This window comes from Lutjanus erythropterus, chromosome 15, assembly GCF_056507025.1.
Source record: "Lutjanus erythropterus isolate fLutEry1 chromosome 15, fLutEry1.hap2, whole genome shotgun sequence".
In the NCBI taxonomy this organism is placed as follows: domain Eukaryota; kingdom Metazoa; phylum Chordata; class Actinopteri; order Lutjaniformes; family Lutjanidae; genus Lutjanus; species Lutjanus erythropterus.
Genome location: NC_139331.1, coordinates 22,937,235 through 22,954,757, shown reverse-complemented (window position 1 = coordinate 22,954,757; position 17,523 = coordinate 22,937,235). Strand labels below are relative to the sequence as shown.

Genomic DNA, 17,523 nt, shown 5'->3' with positions numbered 1-17,523 from the left:
TCCGGCGACATTGCGATTATGCGGCATGCACAGTAACCGTTCAGCTACCAAGACAGTCTGTCTTACCTTAAATCTGCAGCAAACTGTTACTGTTCTTTGGTCTGTAATTACACTGCTCTGCCTAGGTTATATAAGCAGTTCATTTATTTTGTAATAAAATGAAGAAAAAACTCACTGCATATTGTGGTCTTTTCCACGTGAAGGGAATCTGGGGGAAATTTTAACCCATGTTTATGTGTGTCAGTGATTGATATGTGTGATATCTGCACACCCAAACTTAAAGGAATGGTTTGGATTATGTCATGTGGGTTTGTATGAGGTACTACTCAACAGTCAGTGTATCAACTACAGTAGGTGGTGGTCAACATGTCCCCAGTTTGAAGAAGCACAGAGGAATACCAGCACAGAATGAAAGCAATGTGCTGTTGTGGACAGAATCAGCAGCAAAATGTGTTTCAGCCACATAAGAAAGGTTTAAAAAAAAATCATTTTGAATATTTTCACCGCTTTACCATGTTGTCAGACAGCCTTTTCTGATGGGAAAATTGTCAGAATATAAGCCAAATATCACTCTCTCTAAACCAACCAGACTGCAATCAGTAATTGTACCATGCAGAACACAGCAGTTGCTGGTTTACAGCTGCCTCAGCTGGTCAGTTAGTTTGTGTTATTGTTTCACTTTGGTGAATCTGAACTAACCTGTAAAAACACTGAGGTCAGATTTAACAAATTTAGTCAGCAGAGGACCAGCAACTCACATGTTCTGCAAGGAAAACATTTTTTGGGGTTTTTGCCAGTGGTGTCATTTTGAGTTTGCAATATCTTGCTTATATAACAGTGGTTTCCCATTGGAAAACACTGTCTGGCAGCAAGGTAAAATGGTGAAAATGAGACCTAAGTAATTCAAACTAACCCTTCAGGGTAATTAATATTATCTACCTTATGTTCTGCACTAGTAGCTCCCAAGGTAATCAAAGAGTTTCATAAGATATTTCTGACATGCAAAACAGAAACAGACGATACAGTATGAATTTTATGTGCCATCAGAGTGACAGATGTGCAGCCCTTTTTAGCTTACCTGTGCATGCACAGACGGTAAATCACTGTTGTGATTTGTGACTTACAGCAAAGACATCCTATCGTAGACTTCATGACAAAGCTCTTTCATGAAAACTCCTCAGCTCTTTTTGTTTCCTGTCAGTTGCTGTTTGTCAGGTGTATCTTTTGTTTTCCTGTAAGTGGCTTCTTCCTGATGGCTCTTACAAAACAATGACTGTGGAGCGGCTGGAAATTCCACTCACTTGTTTGTCTTTTGTAAGCACGTGCCTGCAGCCAGCCAGCTTGAATAATAAACTTGGAAAAAGTCCACATTTTAAATTCATGAGGGATCTTAGCCAGAATAACTCTCAACACTTGAGTTTTTAATGCATCTTTCCATAGGTCTGGTTAACAGTGTTGTAAGGGCTCGACAGTAGCAGATTCATGTTCACTAACAGCTTATGGTGACAGACGAAGTTCTGTTGTCAACAGCTAGAACAGAGTTATGAAACTATACCTACTTCCCCATTCAGCCTATGGCATGCAGTTATTTTTGTTATATACAGTGCACTGCAGGTCATGCTGGAGTTGCCATAGGCTACGTTAAAAACAGAAAGGTGTTGTGAAATGTTACAGAAGCCACTTTTACTTGTCATTAGGTACCACATTCACCACTTTCCTTCTCTAAATAAGCCAGGTGTTTTTTTTTACTATTATATGATCAAGAAGGTGAACGAACTCTGCTGCATTTTGGCATGCCATTAGTAAGAAAAAAAAAAAAAAAAAGTCTATTCATCTTCAATACAGAAAACATTTAATCGTTCTCTCATTTTAAAAAACTGCCATGCAGATTGCTTCCTGCTTTTGGTAATACTGGAGATAACATAATTGGACAATATCAGAATTTCTATCTTTGCAGAGGAGGGTTGCGTAACAATAACATAGTCCATGTTTTTGGCACTGCTTAAAAGCGTGGGACTTGGAGTAAAAGGAGGCAGCAGCGCCAGGTTTAAAACTTTGCACACATTGTTATCCATTTACAGATATATCCTATATCTGAATTAATTAATTTAAATAAAGTGGAAAAAGCTGGTAGCTCAGTTGGTAGAGCGTTGGCCTCATGTACCAAAACTGAGTCCTCTGCAGCAGCCTTGGGTGTGACCCCCCCTCTTCCTCCTCTTATCCCCCTTATCCCTTAATCTGTTTTTCAACATTTTATTTTATTTAATTTTACTGTTAAATTTATTTTTTTCTTTTGAAGAAGTAACCTCATTCTCAACATGCAAAATAAAAAAGTCTTTCTCTGATTTTTTTTCCCTTATGTTTGGCACTAATACTAAAAGTTCAATGTTGATATTTTCACTTTATTTTTGACTGTTTGACTTTATTCTCAAAATAAAAAAAAAATACTTCCTCCTTTCATTTTCCCCCTTATGCCTGGCATTAATAGTCCTCCATACGTTTGTGCAGGGCTGCAACTAACGAATTTTCATTGCCGATAAATATATGGAAAAGTTTTTGGATTAACTGCTTAGTTGTTTGGCCTATAAAATGTCAGAAAATGGTGAAAAATGTCACCAGAGTCACTGTTTCCTCTGGTTCTGTCCTTAAGCTATGGATGTTTACTTTCGTGCCACAAAGGAGTAAAAAAAAAAAAATCCAAAAACTATCCACATATTAGAATCTGAAATCAGAGAATTTTGACGTCTTTTCTTTAAGAAAAATACTCAAACTAATAAATCAATTATCAAAATAGTTGGCGATTAATTTAAAAATCAATTCATAATTGATTAATCACTTCATCTCTACTTAATTACTTATCTATAAAGCACTAAATGGCCTAAATACATGTCTGATTTACCTGTATGTTATGAAACATCCAGACCCCTCAGATCATCTGGAACAGGTTTACTCCTGTTCCCAGGATCGGAGCCAAGCAAGGTGAAGCAGACTTTCGTTTCTACGCCTGTGGAACAAACTTCCTGAATACTTGAGGTTAGCTGAAAGCATCGGCACATTTAAATCAGGGCTTAAAACAATACTGTTTTCTGCGGCCTTCCAGTGAAACTGATGCATGACTTCTTGTTACAATAATCTGTAGCTTTTGTTTTTAGATTTGTTTGCTTTCGCTTTTGTTTAATGTCTTTTAAAAGAACATCTGTGACGTTTTAATTCTTTATTGGCTCGCTTTTAGCTTTTGTTTTCATGAACTCAAATGCAACGTTTTATTTTAATGTGCTTCAATGCTCCTGTAAAGCAGTTTGAATTGCCTTGTGTCCGATTGGTGCTCTACAATTGAACTTGCTTTGCCTTGCAGTTGCTCCTCCACACCGGCAGGGGGCAGGGCGGCCGGGGGGGCGCTGCTGCTCTCCGTCTCCGGCATCCTCTGCTGATGATGAGTAAAGAGGAGGGAGCCTTTCCTGCTCAAGTGAACACATTGGCCATTGAGACTAAGTTGAAGACATTGAAGCTAAATTCGGCTAGTTTAGGAGAAGACCGGCCGTAATTATTGAAATATCGCTACCTGGCGGACCGGTGCGGCTTCATGCTCTGTTCCAGCGGAGACGTTTGAGTCTGTCGGCGGGTGTGCTGCGCCAGGTGTCTGGCCACAGAGTGTGGGGAAAATGCCATCTTTTATATGGAGGTAACGTTAGAAACCAAAGAGGAGCTAACTGACAAATACGTCCCGTTAAAGATGACTTTTAGGTGTTTGTTGTCTCAGCTAACTGCTGACTGATATACGTGTCACCGTGTAATGGAGTCAGCTAACCGTTCGTGTTGGTTGTTTACAGTTACAGTGACTGACTTGTGTGTTTTTGAAGTCTGCAAACAACCTGCTGGCTTAAGTTAAACTGGACGTTTTATGTAACTTAACGCTGGAGGAACCGGTGTTACACCAGCTTTTGTGATACCAACAGGAATTTCAGCCAGATAAATTTTGCTTTGTAATGGTAATTATGGTTTCTGGAAGATGGTGCACAGAATGACACTTACACCAAAAGTATACATGATGTACCTTATTATTACAATGGCGAAATTTCAAATCCACTAGTTTCCCCTCCAGGGGCTTGCAAGGTGGCATCCTCCAGATAGCATATTTCAGGTTAAAAAAAAAAAAATGCTTTAATGTGCTATACACAATTGATATATACATTTATAAGTAAAATCAAACAGTAAGAGCTGAGACAACAACAGTGCATCTCATAAACACTCATTTTCTGCACAGAAATAGTGATTCATATCAAGAACACTCATTCATAACATGCAAGTATACAGTAGAGCTGGTAAGATCAATCAGTTATTATTAAATTAATATCCAACTATTTTAATAATCAACTAATACGTTTTTTTTTCCAGTTTCGTATATATATATGTATTTCTTCTGGTTTCTTTACTCTTCTGTGACAGTAATCTGAGTATTTTTGGGTTGTGGTCAAAACAAGACATTTGAGACTTGGAAACACTGATTAATGTTTTTTCACATTTTATAACTATTTACAGACCAAATTACTAATCTGTCAATCAAGAAAACAATAATCTGATTATAGACAATGGAAATAATAGTTAGTAGCAACCTTAGTATACACTATCATTTAAAGATTAAGAAGATACTCTAAAATGAAGAGTTTGAGTTTTCATACAACAAGTAGAGAGAATAAACAAGCAATGACCAATAAAATAAAAACATGAAAAGAAGAAAAATCAACATTATTTATAGTAGGCCTTTAGACTTGTCTGACAGTTGAAAATATTGGTTGGATCCAGCTTATATAAGCAGACCATAGGGAAAATATATTTTGGTTAGAACAAGAGATTTCAGGGCTGTCTGTAACTGCTGTGGAGACAAATTCACAAATGCTTGTTCAAAAAAGTTAATTTACAGGTAGGAAACCATGTAATGCAATGCATTAATTCTATATGGCAGGTTTTGTTCACATAAGTTCTTTGTGAAATAAAAGGGGGGAAAAGTTTGCTTTATATTTCCACTGCAAATGTTATATCATACTTGGTTACTTACTTTGTTTAATAGGTGTTAACAGAAATGGTCTCCGTGCAGAGTCACAAATGCTTCTAATATTAGCTGTTGACCTAAAGTTGTAACCCTGTAATATTCAAATATTACATACACACATTTCCACCTGTAATGCCAAATACTATAGGGGAGCCATATTTGATTATCAAAATACTCGGTGTAATAACGTGTGAACATAGATAGGGAAAAATATAAACACTTGCAATGGCTGAAATTCTTACGCAGGTCATTTTGAATGGGCACAGAATTTGGTGCAACACCCTCTGCACTGTTGCATTTAGTGTGAACAGGGCTACAACTAATGATTAATTATTATCAAAATAGCTGGCAGATCATTTTCTTTCTAACAAGTAATTGACAAATCATTGCCGCTCTAATCAAAATACTGTGTGTAATAACATGATAGAAACATTTGCAGTGGCAATATGGCTGACATTCGCATATGGGTCATAGAATCTGATGGGTCACAGGATTTGGTGTGACACTAGTCAGGGTTTTTCCCTCTGCGCTGATGTGTTTACTGTTCATTTATCCAGACCACCTCTAGTGGTTAGGAAGTAGCAGTTACATAGTTGTTGCGATGGTTTGTGCCATTTCATTTTCTTATGTTAACAAAGTAATGATGTGTCGTTTCAGTTTCAGTCCATATTATCTTCTGTCATATACTCACACAACACATAGACACTCATTCTGTCCTCAGGTACATGCTGGCAGTGCTCTCTCTGTGCAGCAGCCTGTGGGTTGTCCGCCCAACCAGCGCAGTGCATTCCTCCATGTAATAAGCTGCTTGTTCAGAGCTCAGGTCTTGCTGCAGTGGGCTACTGGCTGGCCCGGCCACAGCAGAGTCCCACACAAAGAGGCTCTGTATGATTCAGGCTCACAGGCCCCCTGGGAGGAGGCCCGGCCTCACTTTGAATGGGATACACACTCAGTGCCACGACAGCAAGGAGCACACCTTCTTCGTGGGAAGCTAGGGTTTCACCACAGGTGTGCTTGAGTCATCAGTGTTACTGAAGCTGTTTTTGGAGTTGGCCGATGAAGCTCATTTCATTTCTTTACAACTAGTTTAACAGGTTATGTCTGTTTCATATGATTCCACACTACATCCTCCATACTTTTCATTCTGTAGCTATAGTCAGCCCATGTTGGGGTTGGGTTTGTTTTGAATGAGTAGTACTATTCAGCTTGTGAAATTCAAGCCCCCAGGACCAGAAGGGGCTGTGAAGCCATTTTGGCATAGTGGCCAGATGGGGTATTGCAACTTCTGTGTTCATCAAATGTGGCCCACTGGCCAAAAATGCATTTTTATCTTATATAATCATTTAAAAACAATCAGCTATAGAACAAGCAAAACAACCCATATCCAAAAAAGTTGGGATGTTGTGGAAAACATGACTAAAAACAGAATGCAGTCATTTGCAAACAAACTGTGTGTACTGACAATGGTTTTACAATCTGTAGAGGTCCAGTAGTTATATCTAATAGTTACAATATGGAGAGGTCTAGTAGTTATATCCTATACACATTTGTGTTTCACAAAGTGGTGAACTTTGCCTCAAACTTAGCCTTTTAAGGATGCCGCTTTTATACCAATTATGATACTATCACCTGCTACTAACTAACCAATCCAAACAGGTCTGAACTGTTAGTTTTGTGATCCGTTGCACCCCTACAGAAAACAGTTGCATAATGTACTTTGTGGCTCTGGAGGGAGAAAATAAAAATAATACCCTGGTGCTGTCATCAGGATTACGTTGGCCACGGCTTGAAGATTTGGTGAATTTTTAGGGAACAGGAAGCCTGCATGACGAACTGGGGGAAAATATGGTGTACAGGACACTGCTGGAGGAGGCAGGGTCTTGTTTCAGGGCTAGTTAATTATATGGTACAGACTGACATACTGACTAGGGTTGTCACTATTCTACAAATCAACAATTTGAATTAATTTTTTGATTTTAAGGTCACAGTTCAATTTGATTTTTCAATCAATTTTTTTTAACACTTAGGACTTTGCCACTATTGGACTATTGGGTATTGATTTGTAAAGACAAATAGATCATTGGTTTTATGCCCTGACAATTGTCATTTACATGTTCAAATCTGGTGGTGGTATCAAATGTGATAATGACTGATAAGCTACGCTGTGTTGTGTTTGTTCTTCGGCTACGTGCAGGTTCGATTCTGCCTTTGATTTCACTCATTTTGATTTTTGATGTAATATTTAAAATTGTGGCACACCTAATGCTGATTGATACCAGTCATACCATATCAGTCAGTTTATTGTTATGATGGGTAGTAATGTAAGTATATTGTCTTGATGTATTGATAATATTAAGCATATATTACAGAGTGAAATAAGTCTGTGTTTCCAAATATTGAGGAGCAAAACATGAGGACTTAAGTTTTTTTTTGTTTTTTTTTTTCTTGATGTGTCATGTTGTATCACCCTGTAGGGTTTGGCCTGCACTTGTGTTGCTTCTCTTCCCTTCCACTGTGGCTGCCGAAGAGTCGTCTCTACTGGAAGGCTGGCATGAAGTCTGGCTTTTCCGCTTCCTCGTCAATATGCTGGGATATGCCACCATCATCATCCCGGGCTACCTCCTCATTAGCTACTTCAAACGCACCAATTACTTAGAAACAGGTTTGTGCTTGTGAGATACTGACATCTTATTTGGAAATGTATGCCAGTTCAAGGTCGCAAAGGTGTTCCTGACCACAATGATATTCAGTTAATTCATTAATTTTTCTGTATGTTTTTCTCTGTTTCAGGTAGTGGGATTTGCTACCCTGTCATAAAGACCTGTGTTTTTGGCAGTGAGGCTAAAACAGGTCTGTTGGATGATGTGTCTGTTACATCCAGGAATGAGGCGGATTCAGGCTCGTCAGTCAGACAAGTCATCAAATTAATCTTTTGTGCTGCTGGACTTCAGGTGGGGATCCTCCCGGAAAATACTTTGACTTAATACTTAAACATACATGTGGCCTAATCTCAGTATTATCACATGATTTTTCTGTTTGTGCAGCTGTAGAGAGGGTTGTTTGTTTTACTCAAGTGTGATTCCACTCAGTTTACTCTCAGCTCACTTGCTATTTTAAAAGATGTGTCAGTGTTTATTCAAAGAGATGTGCTGGAAAGAGAAACTTCGCCATCTATGAAACCACACTCTACACTAAACAATAGGTCTGTCTTAAAGGGTAACCTCAGTATTTATCAACCTGGACCTCATTTTTCCATAACTGATGTGGACAACAGTTTTTAAAAATGAGCCATCAGCTGTTAAATTGGCTGCAATGAAATCCTTTTGGACCTGTCAAATGTTAAAAAAGTGCATGTTTTTGCCACTGGCAGGCTCACATCATTATGAGTATGACAACCTTATGAAAAGGACCCCTACAGAGATAGACCTCTTAAACACAAACGGCCAATTTATCAATCTTGCCTAAGCCCCAAGACTCCATTCACAGAAACATTAATTTTACATTACAAGCATGAATAAATAACATGAAGTCTACCCCAGAAAAGCTTAAGTCAGTCTTCTTCTTCTCAGGCATCGTACCTGACCTGGGGAGTCTTGCAGGAGCGAGTGATGACACGTTCATACGGAGCCTCGACTCCTGATGAGGAGGGTGAGACATTCAAGGACTCTCAGTTCTTGGTCTTCATGAATCGTATCCTGGCTCTGACCGTGTCAGGGCTGTGGTGCATCCTGTTTAAACAACCTCGCCACGGAGCACCCATGTACAAGTACTCCTTTGCCTCGCTCTCCAACATCCTGAGCAGCTGGTGTCAGTATGAGGCCCTCAAGTACGTCAGCTTTCCCACTCAGGTCCTGGCCAAGGCCTCCAAAGTCATTCCTGTCATGCTCATGGGGAAGATCGTCTCTCACAAGAGCTACGAGTACTGGGAGTACTTCACCGCCGTGCTGATCTCAGTGGGCGTCAGCATGTTCCTGCTGTCCAGCGCGTCCAGCAAGCACCCGTCTACTGTCACCACCTTCAGCGGCATCATCATCCTCGTCGGCTACATTGTCTTCGACAGCTTCACCTCCAACTGGCAGGACAACCTGTTCAAGTACAAGATGTCGTCGGTGCAAATGATGTTCGGGGTCAACCTGTTCTCCTGTCTCTTCACTGTCGGCTCACTGCTGGAGCAGGGCGCCTTCTTCGAGTCGCTGGCATTCATGACACGCCACTCCGAGTTTGCCTTCCACGCTGTACTGCTGTCTGTGTGCTCGGCGTGCGGCCAGCTCTTCATCTTCTATACCATCAACCAGTTTGGTGCTGCGGTCTTCACCATCATCATGACGCTGCGTCAGGCCTTCGCCATCCTCCTCTCTTGTTTCCTCTATGGTCATGCCGTCACCTTAGTAGGCGGCTTTGGTGTCGCTGTAGTTTTCTTGGCACTTTTCCTACGGGTGTATGCACGTAGCCGCATGAAGTCAGGCCGGCGGTTAGCACAGCCGCTCACACAGAAGGTGTAGCACCACGAAGTCGCACCAAACTGGGAACTGACTGGGAACCACGTTTTCTGTGGTGCTTTTTTGTCTTTTTGTGTGTATTTGTTGGGTTTGTTTTTTAACTGTTATTTTCCATTTATTTTTATTTTTTAGCAACGGTACAGAAAGGGATTCTGCAGCTTCGACTCTTACACTAAGATGCCCCTAAGGGGTTCATGTGATTTGTCAGGTCAGCAGTCAGAGAAGTTTTGAGTGCCTGTAAAGCTGGGCATACGCTGTACGATTTGAGCCTGTTTCTGACCCAATTTTTGAGAAACTCATTTTAGAGGCATAAAAAAATTTCAGCTTAATCAGGTTTTGTCTGCCATGCGGTGTACAGGAGGGAAGCGAGGCCAGATCAACTGCTTCTGAAAGGCTGTTGGGCGTCTGGATGAATTTCTGACATGTTAGAAACTTTGGTCTGGTGTTTTTGGGCTCACGCACTGTTGAACCAGAGCCATGAGTTGATTCCACAAGGTCTAGGGCTGTCAGATACTTTTTTAGTAGTTGTAAAACTACTTTGAGTAGAAAAATGCCAAGGTGCTACAGCATTGAACTAAAAAGTTAAAAGGGACAATTTAAGTTTAACCCCACTTTGATAAATAAATTTAGACTTTTATGTTATTAAACTGCTTTGAATGCGTTTAAAGGAGCTGAAAACTGAAACTAAAGATTTGTACCTTAATGTGTAATGTAATTTGGCATTGAAGTTGAGGTGTTGTTACAATATAACCCAGCCCCGCAAAGGTCAGTGCATTTTTTCTTACTGCACCTGCACAGGTGGGAAATGTGGACAGTAAAACTTAGGTAGTGGATGTGCACAGAGACATCATAACTTGTTTCTGTTGTCTGTCTGTTAGAAAAACGCAAGTGTGTGGGGTTTATACTAGAAGTCATGCTAAATTGAGCAATTGTTTTATTTTCTAGCCTAATATTCATATAATCTATCTATAGAGAGATTTAGCTAAACTAAGTTTTATGAACCGTCTACCACCACTTCTCCTTTAACAGGGGGATATGGACCAGCAGAAACTGAAAAAAATGTTTTAGAAATTTAAAGATTTTGTGAAATAGAAAGTCTACAGTCATGATATATAAGTATATAATATATATATATATATATATATATATATATATATATATATATATATATATATATATTAACTGATGATATAATAATGGAACTGACTTTTTTTTGGCCAAATAATGAGCAAATAATCTATTTCCATTGCATTATTTCTGTGTTCCCAAATAGCATATTCAGATTCAGGTGCAGCTCTAATAGCTGCAAACTTACCTCCATGACAAGCCATACTGTCCATGTCTTCCTCACTACCTGTGAGTAGCTTATGTAGCTATGTTTAGTAGTTCTTATAATAGACTCCAGAGGAGTGATTAAATCATTTTTAAATCTTTGTCAGCACATAAATCGTGAGCTTCGGCTCTACATCGCAAACGGTTTACTCGGACAGTAGGAATTGTAATTAAACATCTCTAAAATCTTACAGCGTATGCCCAGCTAAAGATTGTCTAACACACGAGTCCCAAAATCATAAACTGTGCAAACTGCCTCCTCACCTCTTTCACAGTTTAACAGTATTAGAGTATTGTTTTCCTAAACCACCGTATGTGGCTTGTGCAGCCAATGAAAGGTTACTGTTGTATGTGAGCTGTATGGCTAAGCATTAATGTTCAAGCGTTAATGACATCGCCCCTTTACTTAATTTTATCCCAAATATTCGAACAAGACTGTCACCTTATGTAAAGATGACACTTTCAGTTTTCAGTCACAATAGCCAGATGCTTTTGTCACAGTCCTCCATGTTGGAGAGCAGGGGCCTTTTATGTGTCTTTATGGGGGATTTTATCTTTTAAAAGCTGTAAACATAGCCTGAACACATGGTGCATACATTTATATTTAATTTAAGGTATATTAACATGTTACATAGGCCGCCATCTGTAATAGAAGGCGGCCAAGCATTTGTGTATTAAAGAGCGCACTACTTACAAATTGTATCATTTACAATCACTGAAGCAGACGCTGATGTTGGTCCTTTTTGCACCGCATTATTTTAAAATATGTTTCTTTTATGTTGTCTCAAAGCAGATTTTACTTAATGTTTTAAAATCGGGCTAAAAATCTTGTAAATATATCTCTAAGTCATTGTTTATTTCCAAGCAACTTGTCTGTTGTGTACTTTTGTAAAAGGACTGCTTCAGTGCGTCACTGTTACATGTGAATGTTTGGAAAAAGACTGTATGGATGATGATGATGCTCGTAAGGATGTGAAAATGCTGTTGGCTCAAGGTGGAGAACAGCAGAACAGAATGCTTACAAGGGAAATGAAGTGTTGCTGGTACCTTGTTTTTATCATTCTACTATTTCCTCTGGTTACTGGATTAATAATAAAACATATTAAATTAACTTAACACTATGATTGGAACATGTTTGATTTCGCTTTGTTTCTTCTAAAAGACTTGTCTCATAGTCAGTGTGGTGGGAAATGTGATGTATTAGATACTTATCCATAGTCGGTATATTACATACTATAAGTTAAAACGGCCCACCTAAAAATATCAATCAGTTTAAATGTATGCTATATTTAGAATATTTCCATTACTTTTTTGTCATCAGACAACCTTTTCCAACAGGAAACCAGTTATGAGCCAAATATTGCTCTCTCCAAACTAACCAGACTCCACTGGCAAAATCAGTAATTTGACCTTGCAGAACACAGGAGTTGATGGATGACGCTGATTTGATCAGTTGGTTAATTTCAGTTCACCAGAAAATGCTTTCTGATGGCAAACAAAAATATTAGTATAGTGCATACAGTTTAGCGTATTAAACAAATATTGACTGTTTTCTGTTTATTGGTAGCAGAAATCTGTTTTATTACTGAACTTGTCCACAGCAAGTTACTTAAAAAAATCCAAGCCATCCCTTTTAACCAGGTATAAGGTCAAACATACAAATACATACAATAAAACTAGTAAAACCATGAAATAAAAACTAAAATAATACTTAAAATATCCCTAAGTACATAGGTACACAAATTGAAAATAGAAGGCTAAGGATATTTCTTTTTCTCCTCAGATTTGAAACATAGGACTTTTCTCGGGAAGGGATGAAGGACTCCATTACCACTACTCAATACAGACTGGAAGTTCAATCACAGAAGGTACAGACCATTTTCAGAGACTGTATTACATAAACTTCCTATTTTAAGTGACAAGTAAAAATAGGATTTTTCCCAATTTGGTATCATATCTTACCTCATGCTTTGTTTTCTCAGGGAAGGAAATCCTAAATCCTCAGTCCAACATTTCTTATGAATTTTTATGTCTGTTACCTAGCAACCAATACTACTTTCCTAATCCAGCTTGCTTATTTAAACAGACAAAAATTAAAGCAAAAACAACAGATGCGTGGGTAACATCTGTAGAAAAATCTAATCATCTCTTTTTTGGGAAATGTAACACTAACATACTAACTAAATATATGACTAACTTGGGAGATAAATGACACAGAGTGGGCTAAGATAGCGGACAAAGTCTCCAGCATACGTGGCATCCGTTGTGTAAGAGCAGTGAAAGAGCCACCGTATGGGTTAGACAAGTTAGCTAAAACTAACTAAAAGCAGTTCATGTCATGTTTGTGGTCTACATCCCGTCAGTCACTTTGCAGAGTTAAGAATATTAACAGCACCAGGGACATTTTTTAAGTTACCAGAGGGACTATAGAGCACCTCTCAGAACTTGAAGGCTCCAACTCGCTGGAAAGAGGATGAGAGCTTTCTGATAGCATGCTTTTCGCCTTCTTCCTCGTCCTCTCTGTAAAAAGTTGGGTCAAAACGCTCTGAGGTTTGCCAGTTATCTTAACTGCCATTAACACAATCCTAGAAAGTTTATTTTTAAATCTACAATTTTATTGTGCCAAGAAGGAAGATGAAGATGTTTGCTTCTAAGGTAGTAGTAAGGTAGTTAATACTACAGGTAGAAAATTGGGCAGCTTAACAGTTAATCGAAAGTTAGGAGAGTTTAATTAAGATTTTGGGAGGTTGGATGGGTGTGTACACGATTCCTATCTCAAGTTAGCACAGGAAATTTAATCTGTAACGGCTTTTTTTCCCCCCTAAATCAAGTCCTGCCATAGTTATCAGATGGTTCAGATATAATCAGGAAGTTTCTGTGATTCGGCTCCAGAACTAACTGCTGCGGGGTGCCCTGCAGTCATTAGTGTTCCAGCTCTCTGTAAAAAAAAAATCATTGTACTTAAAATGCCGTTTTCATCTGCCAACATTGATTTTAGACAGGTTGTTTCAACATCTATAGTAATGAATCAATTTGAGAGTTCATGGTTCAGACTTTTGTGGTTTCTTCTAATGATCCTCTTCAGTTTGCTTACAGCCTGGGTGGGACTACAGAGGACACTGTCATTAGTGTGACACACCTAAGCAGTAAACACTCAGTGGACCCAAAGCTTACGCACATGTTCTATTTAGGGATTTTAGCTCAGCTTTTAATACACCAGTCTCATCAGATTATCGGGAAGCTAAATGACATGCCATGACATGAAAACCGTTTTATTATTAAATGGTTTTATTCTTTCTTGACAAACAGGTCCCAACAGGTAATGGTTAATTCCTCGCCGAGGTCAAACTCCCTAGTACAGCGGTATTATGTGAGCTCAGCTATTCTTCATGCACTTAACACAAACGCAGAGGCAGAATGGAAAAACTACGTAAATTCAGTGTTGGATAAACTATTTTAAAAGAGGTACTTCACAATGGAAAGTGGTTAAAATATACTGTAACTACTCAAAAAAAAAGCTTTTCAAACTAAGGGCCCTTTAACATCCACCTCATTTGGTCTGGACTTGATGCAGACCAAAATTACAGGTGTAAAACTTCCCCCTGACCATGATCCCAACCACACAGCGAAACCTTGGCCCAACCGAAGGGGGTGCTCTCAGTCCGGATCAAACCGAACCACATTTCAGTTCGTTGTGTGAAAGCAATTTTTTTTTTTTTTTGGATGGTTTGGAAATTCAGACTAATTACAGAAAGTTCTGGCAGATTATTGTGAGAACCGGAAAAAGAAAAACCACAGCAGCCAAACAAAATAAATTAACAGATTAATGATTAATGAATAAACTGACATTTGGTTCAACAGCTTTATAAAGAGTCAGTTGAAAAAAAAAAAACTTCTGACACTTTCAATTATTTTCCAAGAAATGAAAGAGAGGAATTAAACTGGTCAAAGATCATGGTTCATGGACCATGGTTTGGAATTTCGGGAGTGATAAGGCCCTATAACTACATTACAGGAAATTATCGCAATTATTAGTGTAGGTGTGTTTGATTTAGATACTTGGGCAGGCTGATCCTTACTTAGGCAGCCTGAGGATGTGTTTTAAGGAGAAGATAGGGAGCGGTTGTTGAAATGGAATCAGGAAAATGCTAAATTACTCGAAAAGTCGAGTCATTTAACTACTTCCAAATGTGAATACAATTTTCAGATGCACAACTACATAAAGCCTGCTGCGTGGTGTTTGACTGCCCTCAGTGTGTCACAAGGAAATAGACGTCTTTAAAACCAAAGAAATGATATTTGACCCCTGGGAGGTGAGAGTCTGTAAACCAGTAATCATTGTTGATAGTGGAATAGAGCAGGTGAGCTCTTCTAAGTACTTGTGCACACAAATGAACAATAAATTCAAATGCAGCACCAATGTTGACTATCTGTGTGCAAGGCTGGCTCAGAGACTTCACTCTCTCTGCAGACTCAGTCTGTTTGGTGTGACAGTTTGTTAGCACTATTTCCCAAGCCAGATTTACCCCGGGGACGATCTTATCTTATCTTATTCGGCCATGTTAGCAGCTCCGGCTGAAAGGCTCATTGTAGAGAAAACCAAGCTGTTAGATTGGTTATCCTCAGAGACTGGGTTGTGTCACTGGACATGTTGTTTCACTCATCATATAAATAAAAGACTATGGAAGAAATTCTGCAAATTTATCTGTAGGTATGGCTTTTATAAAGAACTTAAAATGCGTATGTTGTTTTCCTGATGAGAGGAAAAAATGAGAGCCTGTTAATTCAGCCTAAATGACACTTATTTTGTCTCATTTATGAAATAGGCTAAATATTGTTTTCCTGATGAGAGGAAATAAAAACAATGAGATGACCTGTTAACTCAGCCTAAACTCAGCCTCAATTCATTTATGTCTCACTCACAAAGTATTTAACTTTAATAACTCCCATCAAGATAACTGCTATTTAAGGTGACGCTGAAATAGCCATAAAAATAGTCAGAAATGAAAAATTATTTATGTACATATTAATTCTTTACAAGATTTCTTGATAAGGCCTATTGTGAATTAGGCTGTGGTGGTTTCTCACTTTTAAAAAGAGCCTTTTAAAAAGTACCTATGAAAAAAGTTTAGGAAACACTATGTTAGATAAACCAAAGTAGTGGACGAATTAAAATTTTGACCCGATGGTGCCACTACACGAAAAGTTAGAGACGACCAAAGTCATTACGATTCATCCTCTGGGGGCCATGACAGTATGTACAAAATATTGTAGCAATCTATCCAGTAGGCAATTTTTTGTTTTCACAGTATGGTGAAGGCATGACCAGCTCTACTCTGTGTCTGATAGTCACCCCAGATATTCTTACCGTAACCTGACCCAACCTCACTCGTTATGCCTGCACCTACCCAACCCAAACAACCCACACCACTGAAGGCCGCATCCAGTAGATGTTGAAATATTTCAGTTTGGATCAAAGTGGGAAGAAACAGTATCATGACAGTATCATGATTGGGTAATAAAGTGGCAACCTCAAGACGCTCAGTCATTCATCAGCATGGATGGGATGAGGTTCACCACTTTGTGACAAAATGCAGGGGCCAACAGCCCAACGGAAGAATGCTAAAAAATAATGTTTCTCAACATAAAACTGCATGAATGTTACCATCTCCGATCCACAAAACCATTAAAAGATTCAGAGAATCTAGAGAAATCTCTGCACAAAGGGGCAAGGCTAAAAACCAACACTGTGACAATACATTAAAAAAGTGATGAAAAACCCACATCATTCATAAAGGATACTACATGGGTTCAGGAACAATGTGGCATCAGTAAACGCAGTTTGTCACTGAATCTACAAATTCAAATTAAGACTCTAACATGCAAAGTGAAAGCCATATATCCAGAAATGCTGCAGACTTCTCTGGGTCTGAGCTTATCTGAGATGGGCTGACGCAAAGTGGAAAAGTGTGCTATGACTTGATAAGACCACAGTCAAGATTGTTTTCAGAAATCATGAATGCCGCGGTGTCCGGGCTAAAGAGGAAAAGGACCGAAAAGCCTGATGGCATAGGGATCTGTTAGTGCTCATGGCATCATGGGTAACTGTCACATCTGTGAAGGCCCCATTAATGCTGAAAGGTACATAAAGGTTTTGGAGCAACATATGCTGCCATCCAGACGACGTCTGTTTCAGAGACGTCCCTGTTTATTTCAGCAACACATTCTGCATGTATTACAACAGTGTGGCTTCATAATAAAAGAGTTCAGGTACTAGACTGACCCGCCTGCAGTCCAGACCTGTCTCCCATTGAAAATGTGCGGACCATTATGAAGCACAAAATACGAAAACACAGACCCTGGATTGTTAGCACTTGAAGTCGCATATCAAGCAAGAATGAGAAAGAATTTCAGTTTCAAAAGTGAGTGTCCTCATTTTTTTAAAAGTGATATATAACATGTTCCTGTCCTAACTTTTTTGGAACATGTTACAGGCATCAAATTCAGCATGTGTGCAGATTTACAAAAAAAAAAAAAAAAAAACAGTTACAATCTTGTTGTACATTCTGTTTTTATTTAAGTTTTCCACAACATCCCAACTTTGTTGAAACTGTGGTAACAAAAGCATGCTTAAGCTTCTCT

At 38.8% G+C, this 17,523-nt stretch overlaps 1 protein-coding gene across 1 annotated transcript; it reads left to right on the top strand.

The window, feature by feature from the left end:
- The first annotated feature begins 3,429 nt into the window (after positions 1-3,429).
- slc35b2 (solute carrier family 35 member B2) lies at positions 3,430-10,503 on the top strand. The gene is made up of 4 exons (XM_084738181.1): positions 3,430-3,682; positions 7,525-7,712; positions 7,841-8,001; positions 8,620-10,503. Exons 1-4 carry the CDS (start codon positions 3,663-3,665, stop codon positions 9,550-9,552), a joined length of 1,302 nt encoding a protein of 433 aa, XP_084594307.1. The 5' UTR covers positions 3,430-3,662; the 3' UTR covers positions 9,553-10,503.
- Positions 10,504-17,523: the final 7,020 nt, after the last annotated feature.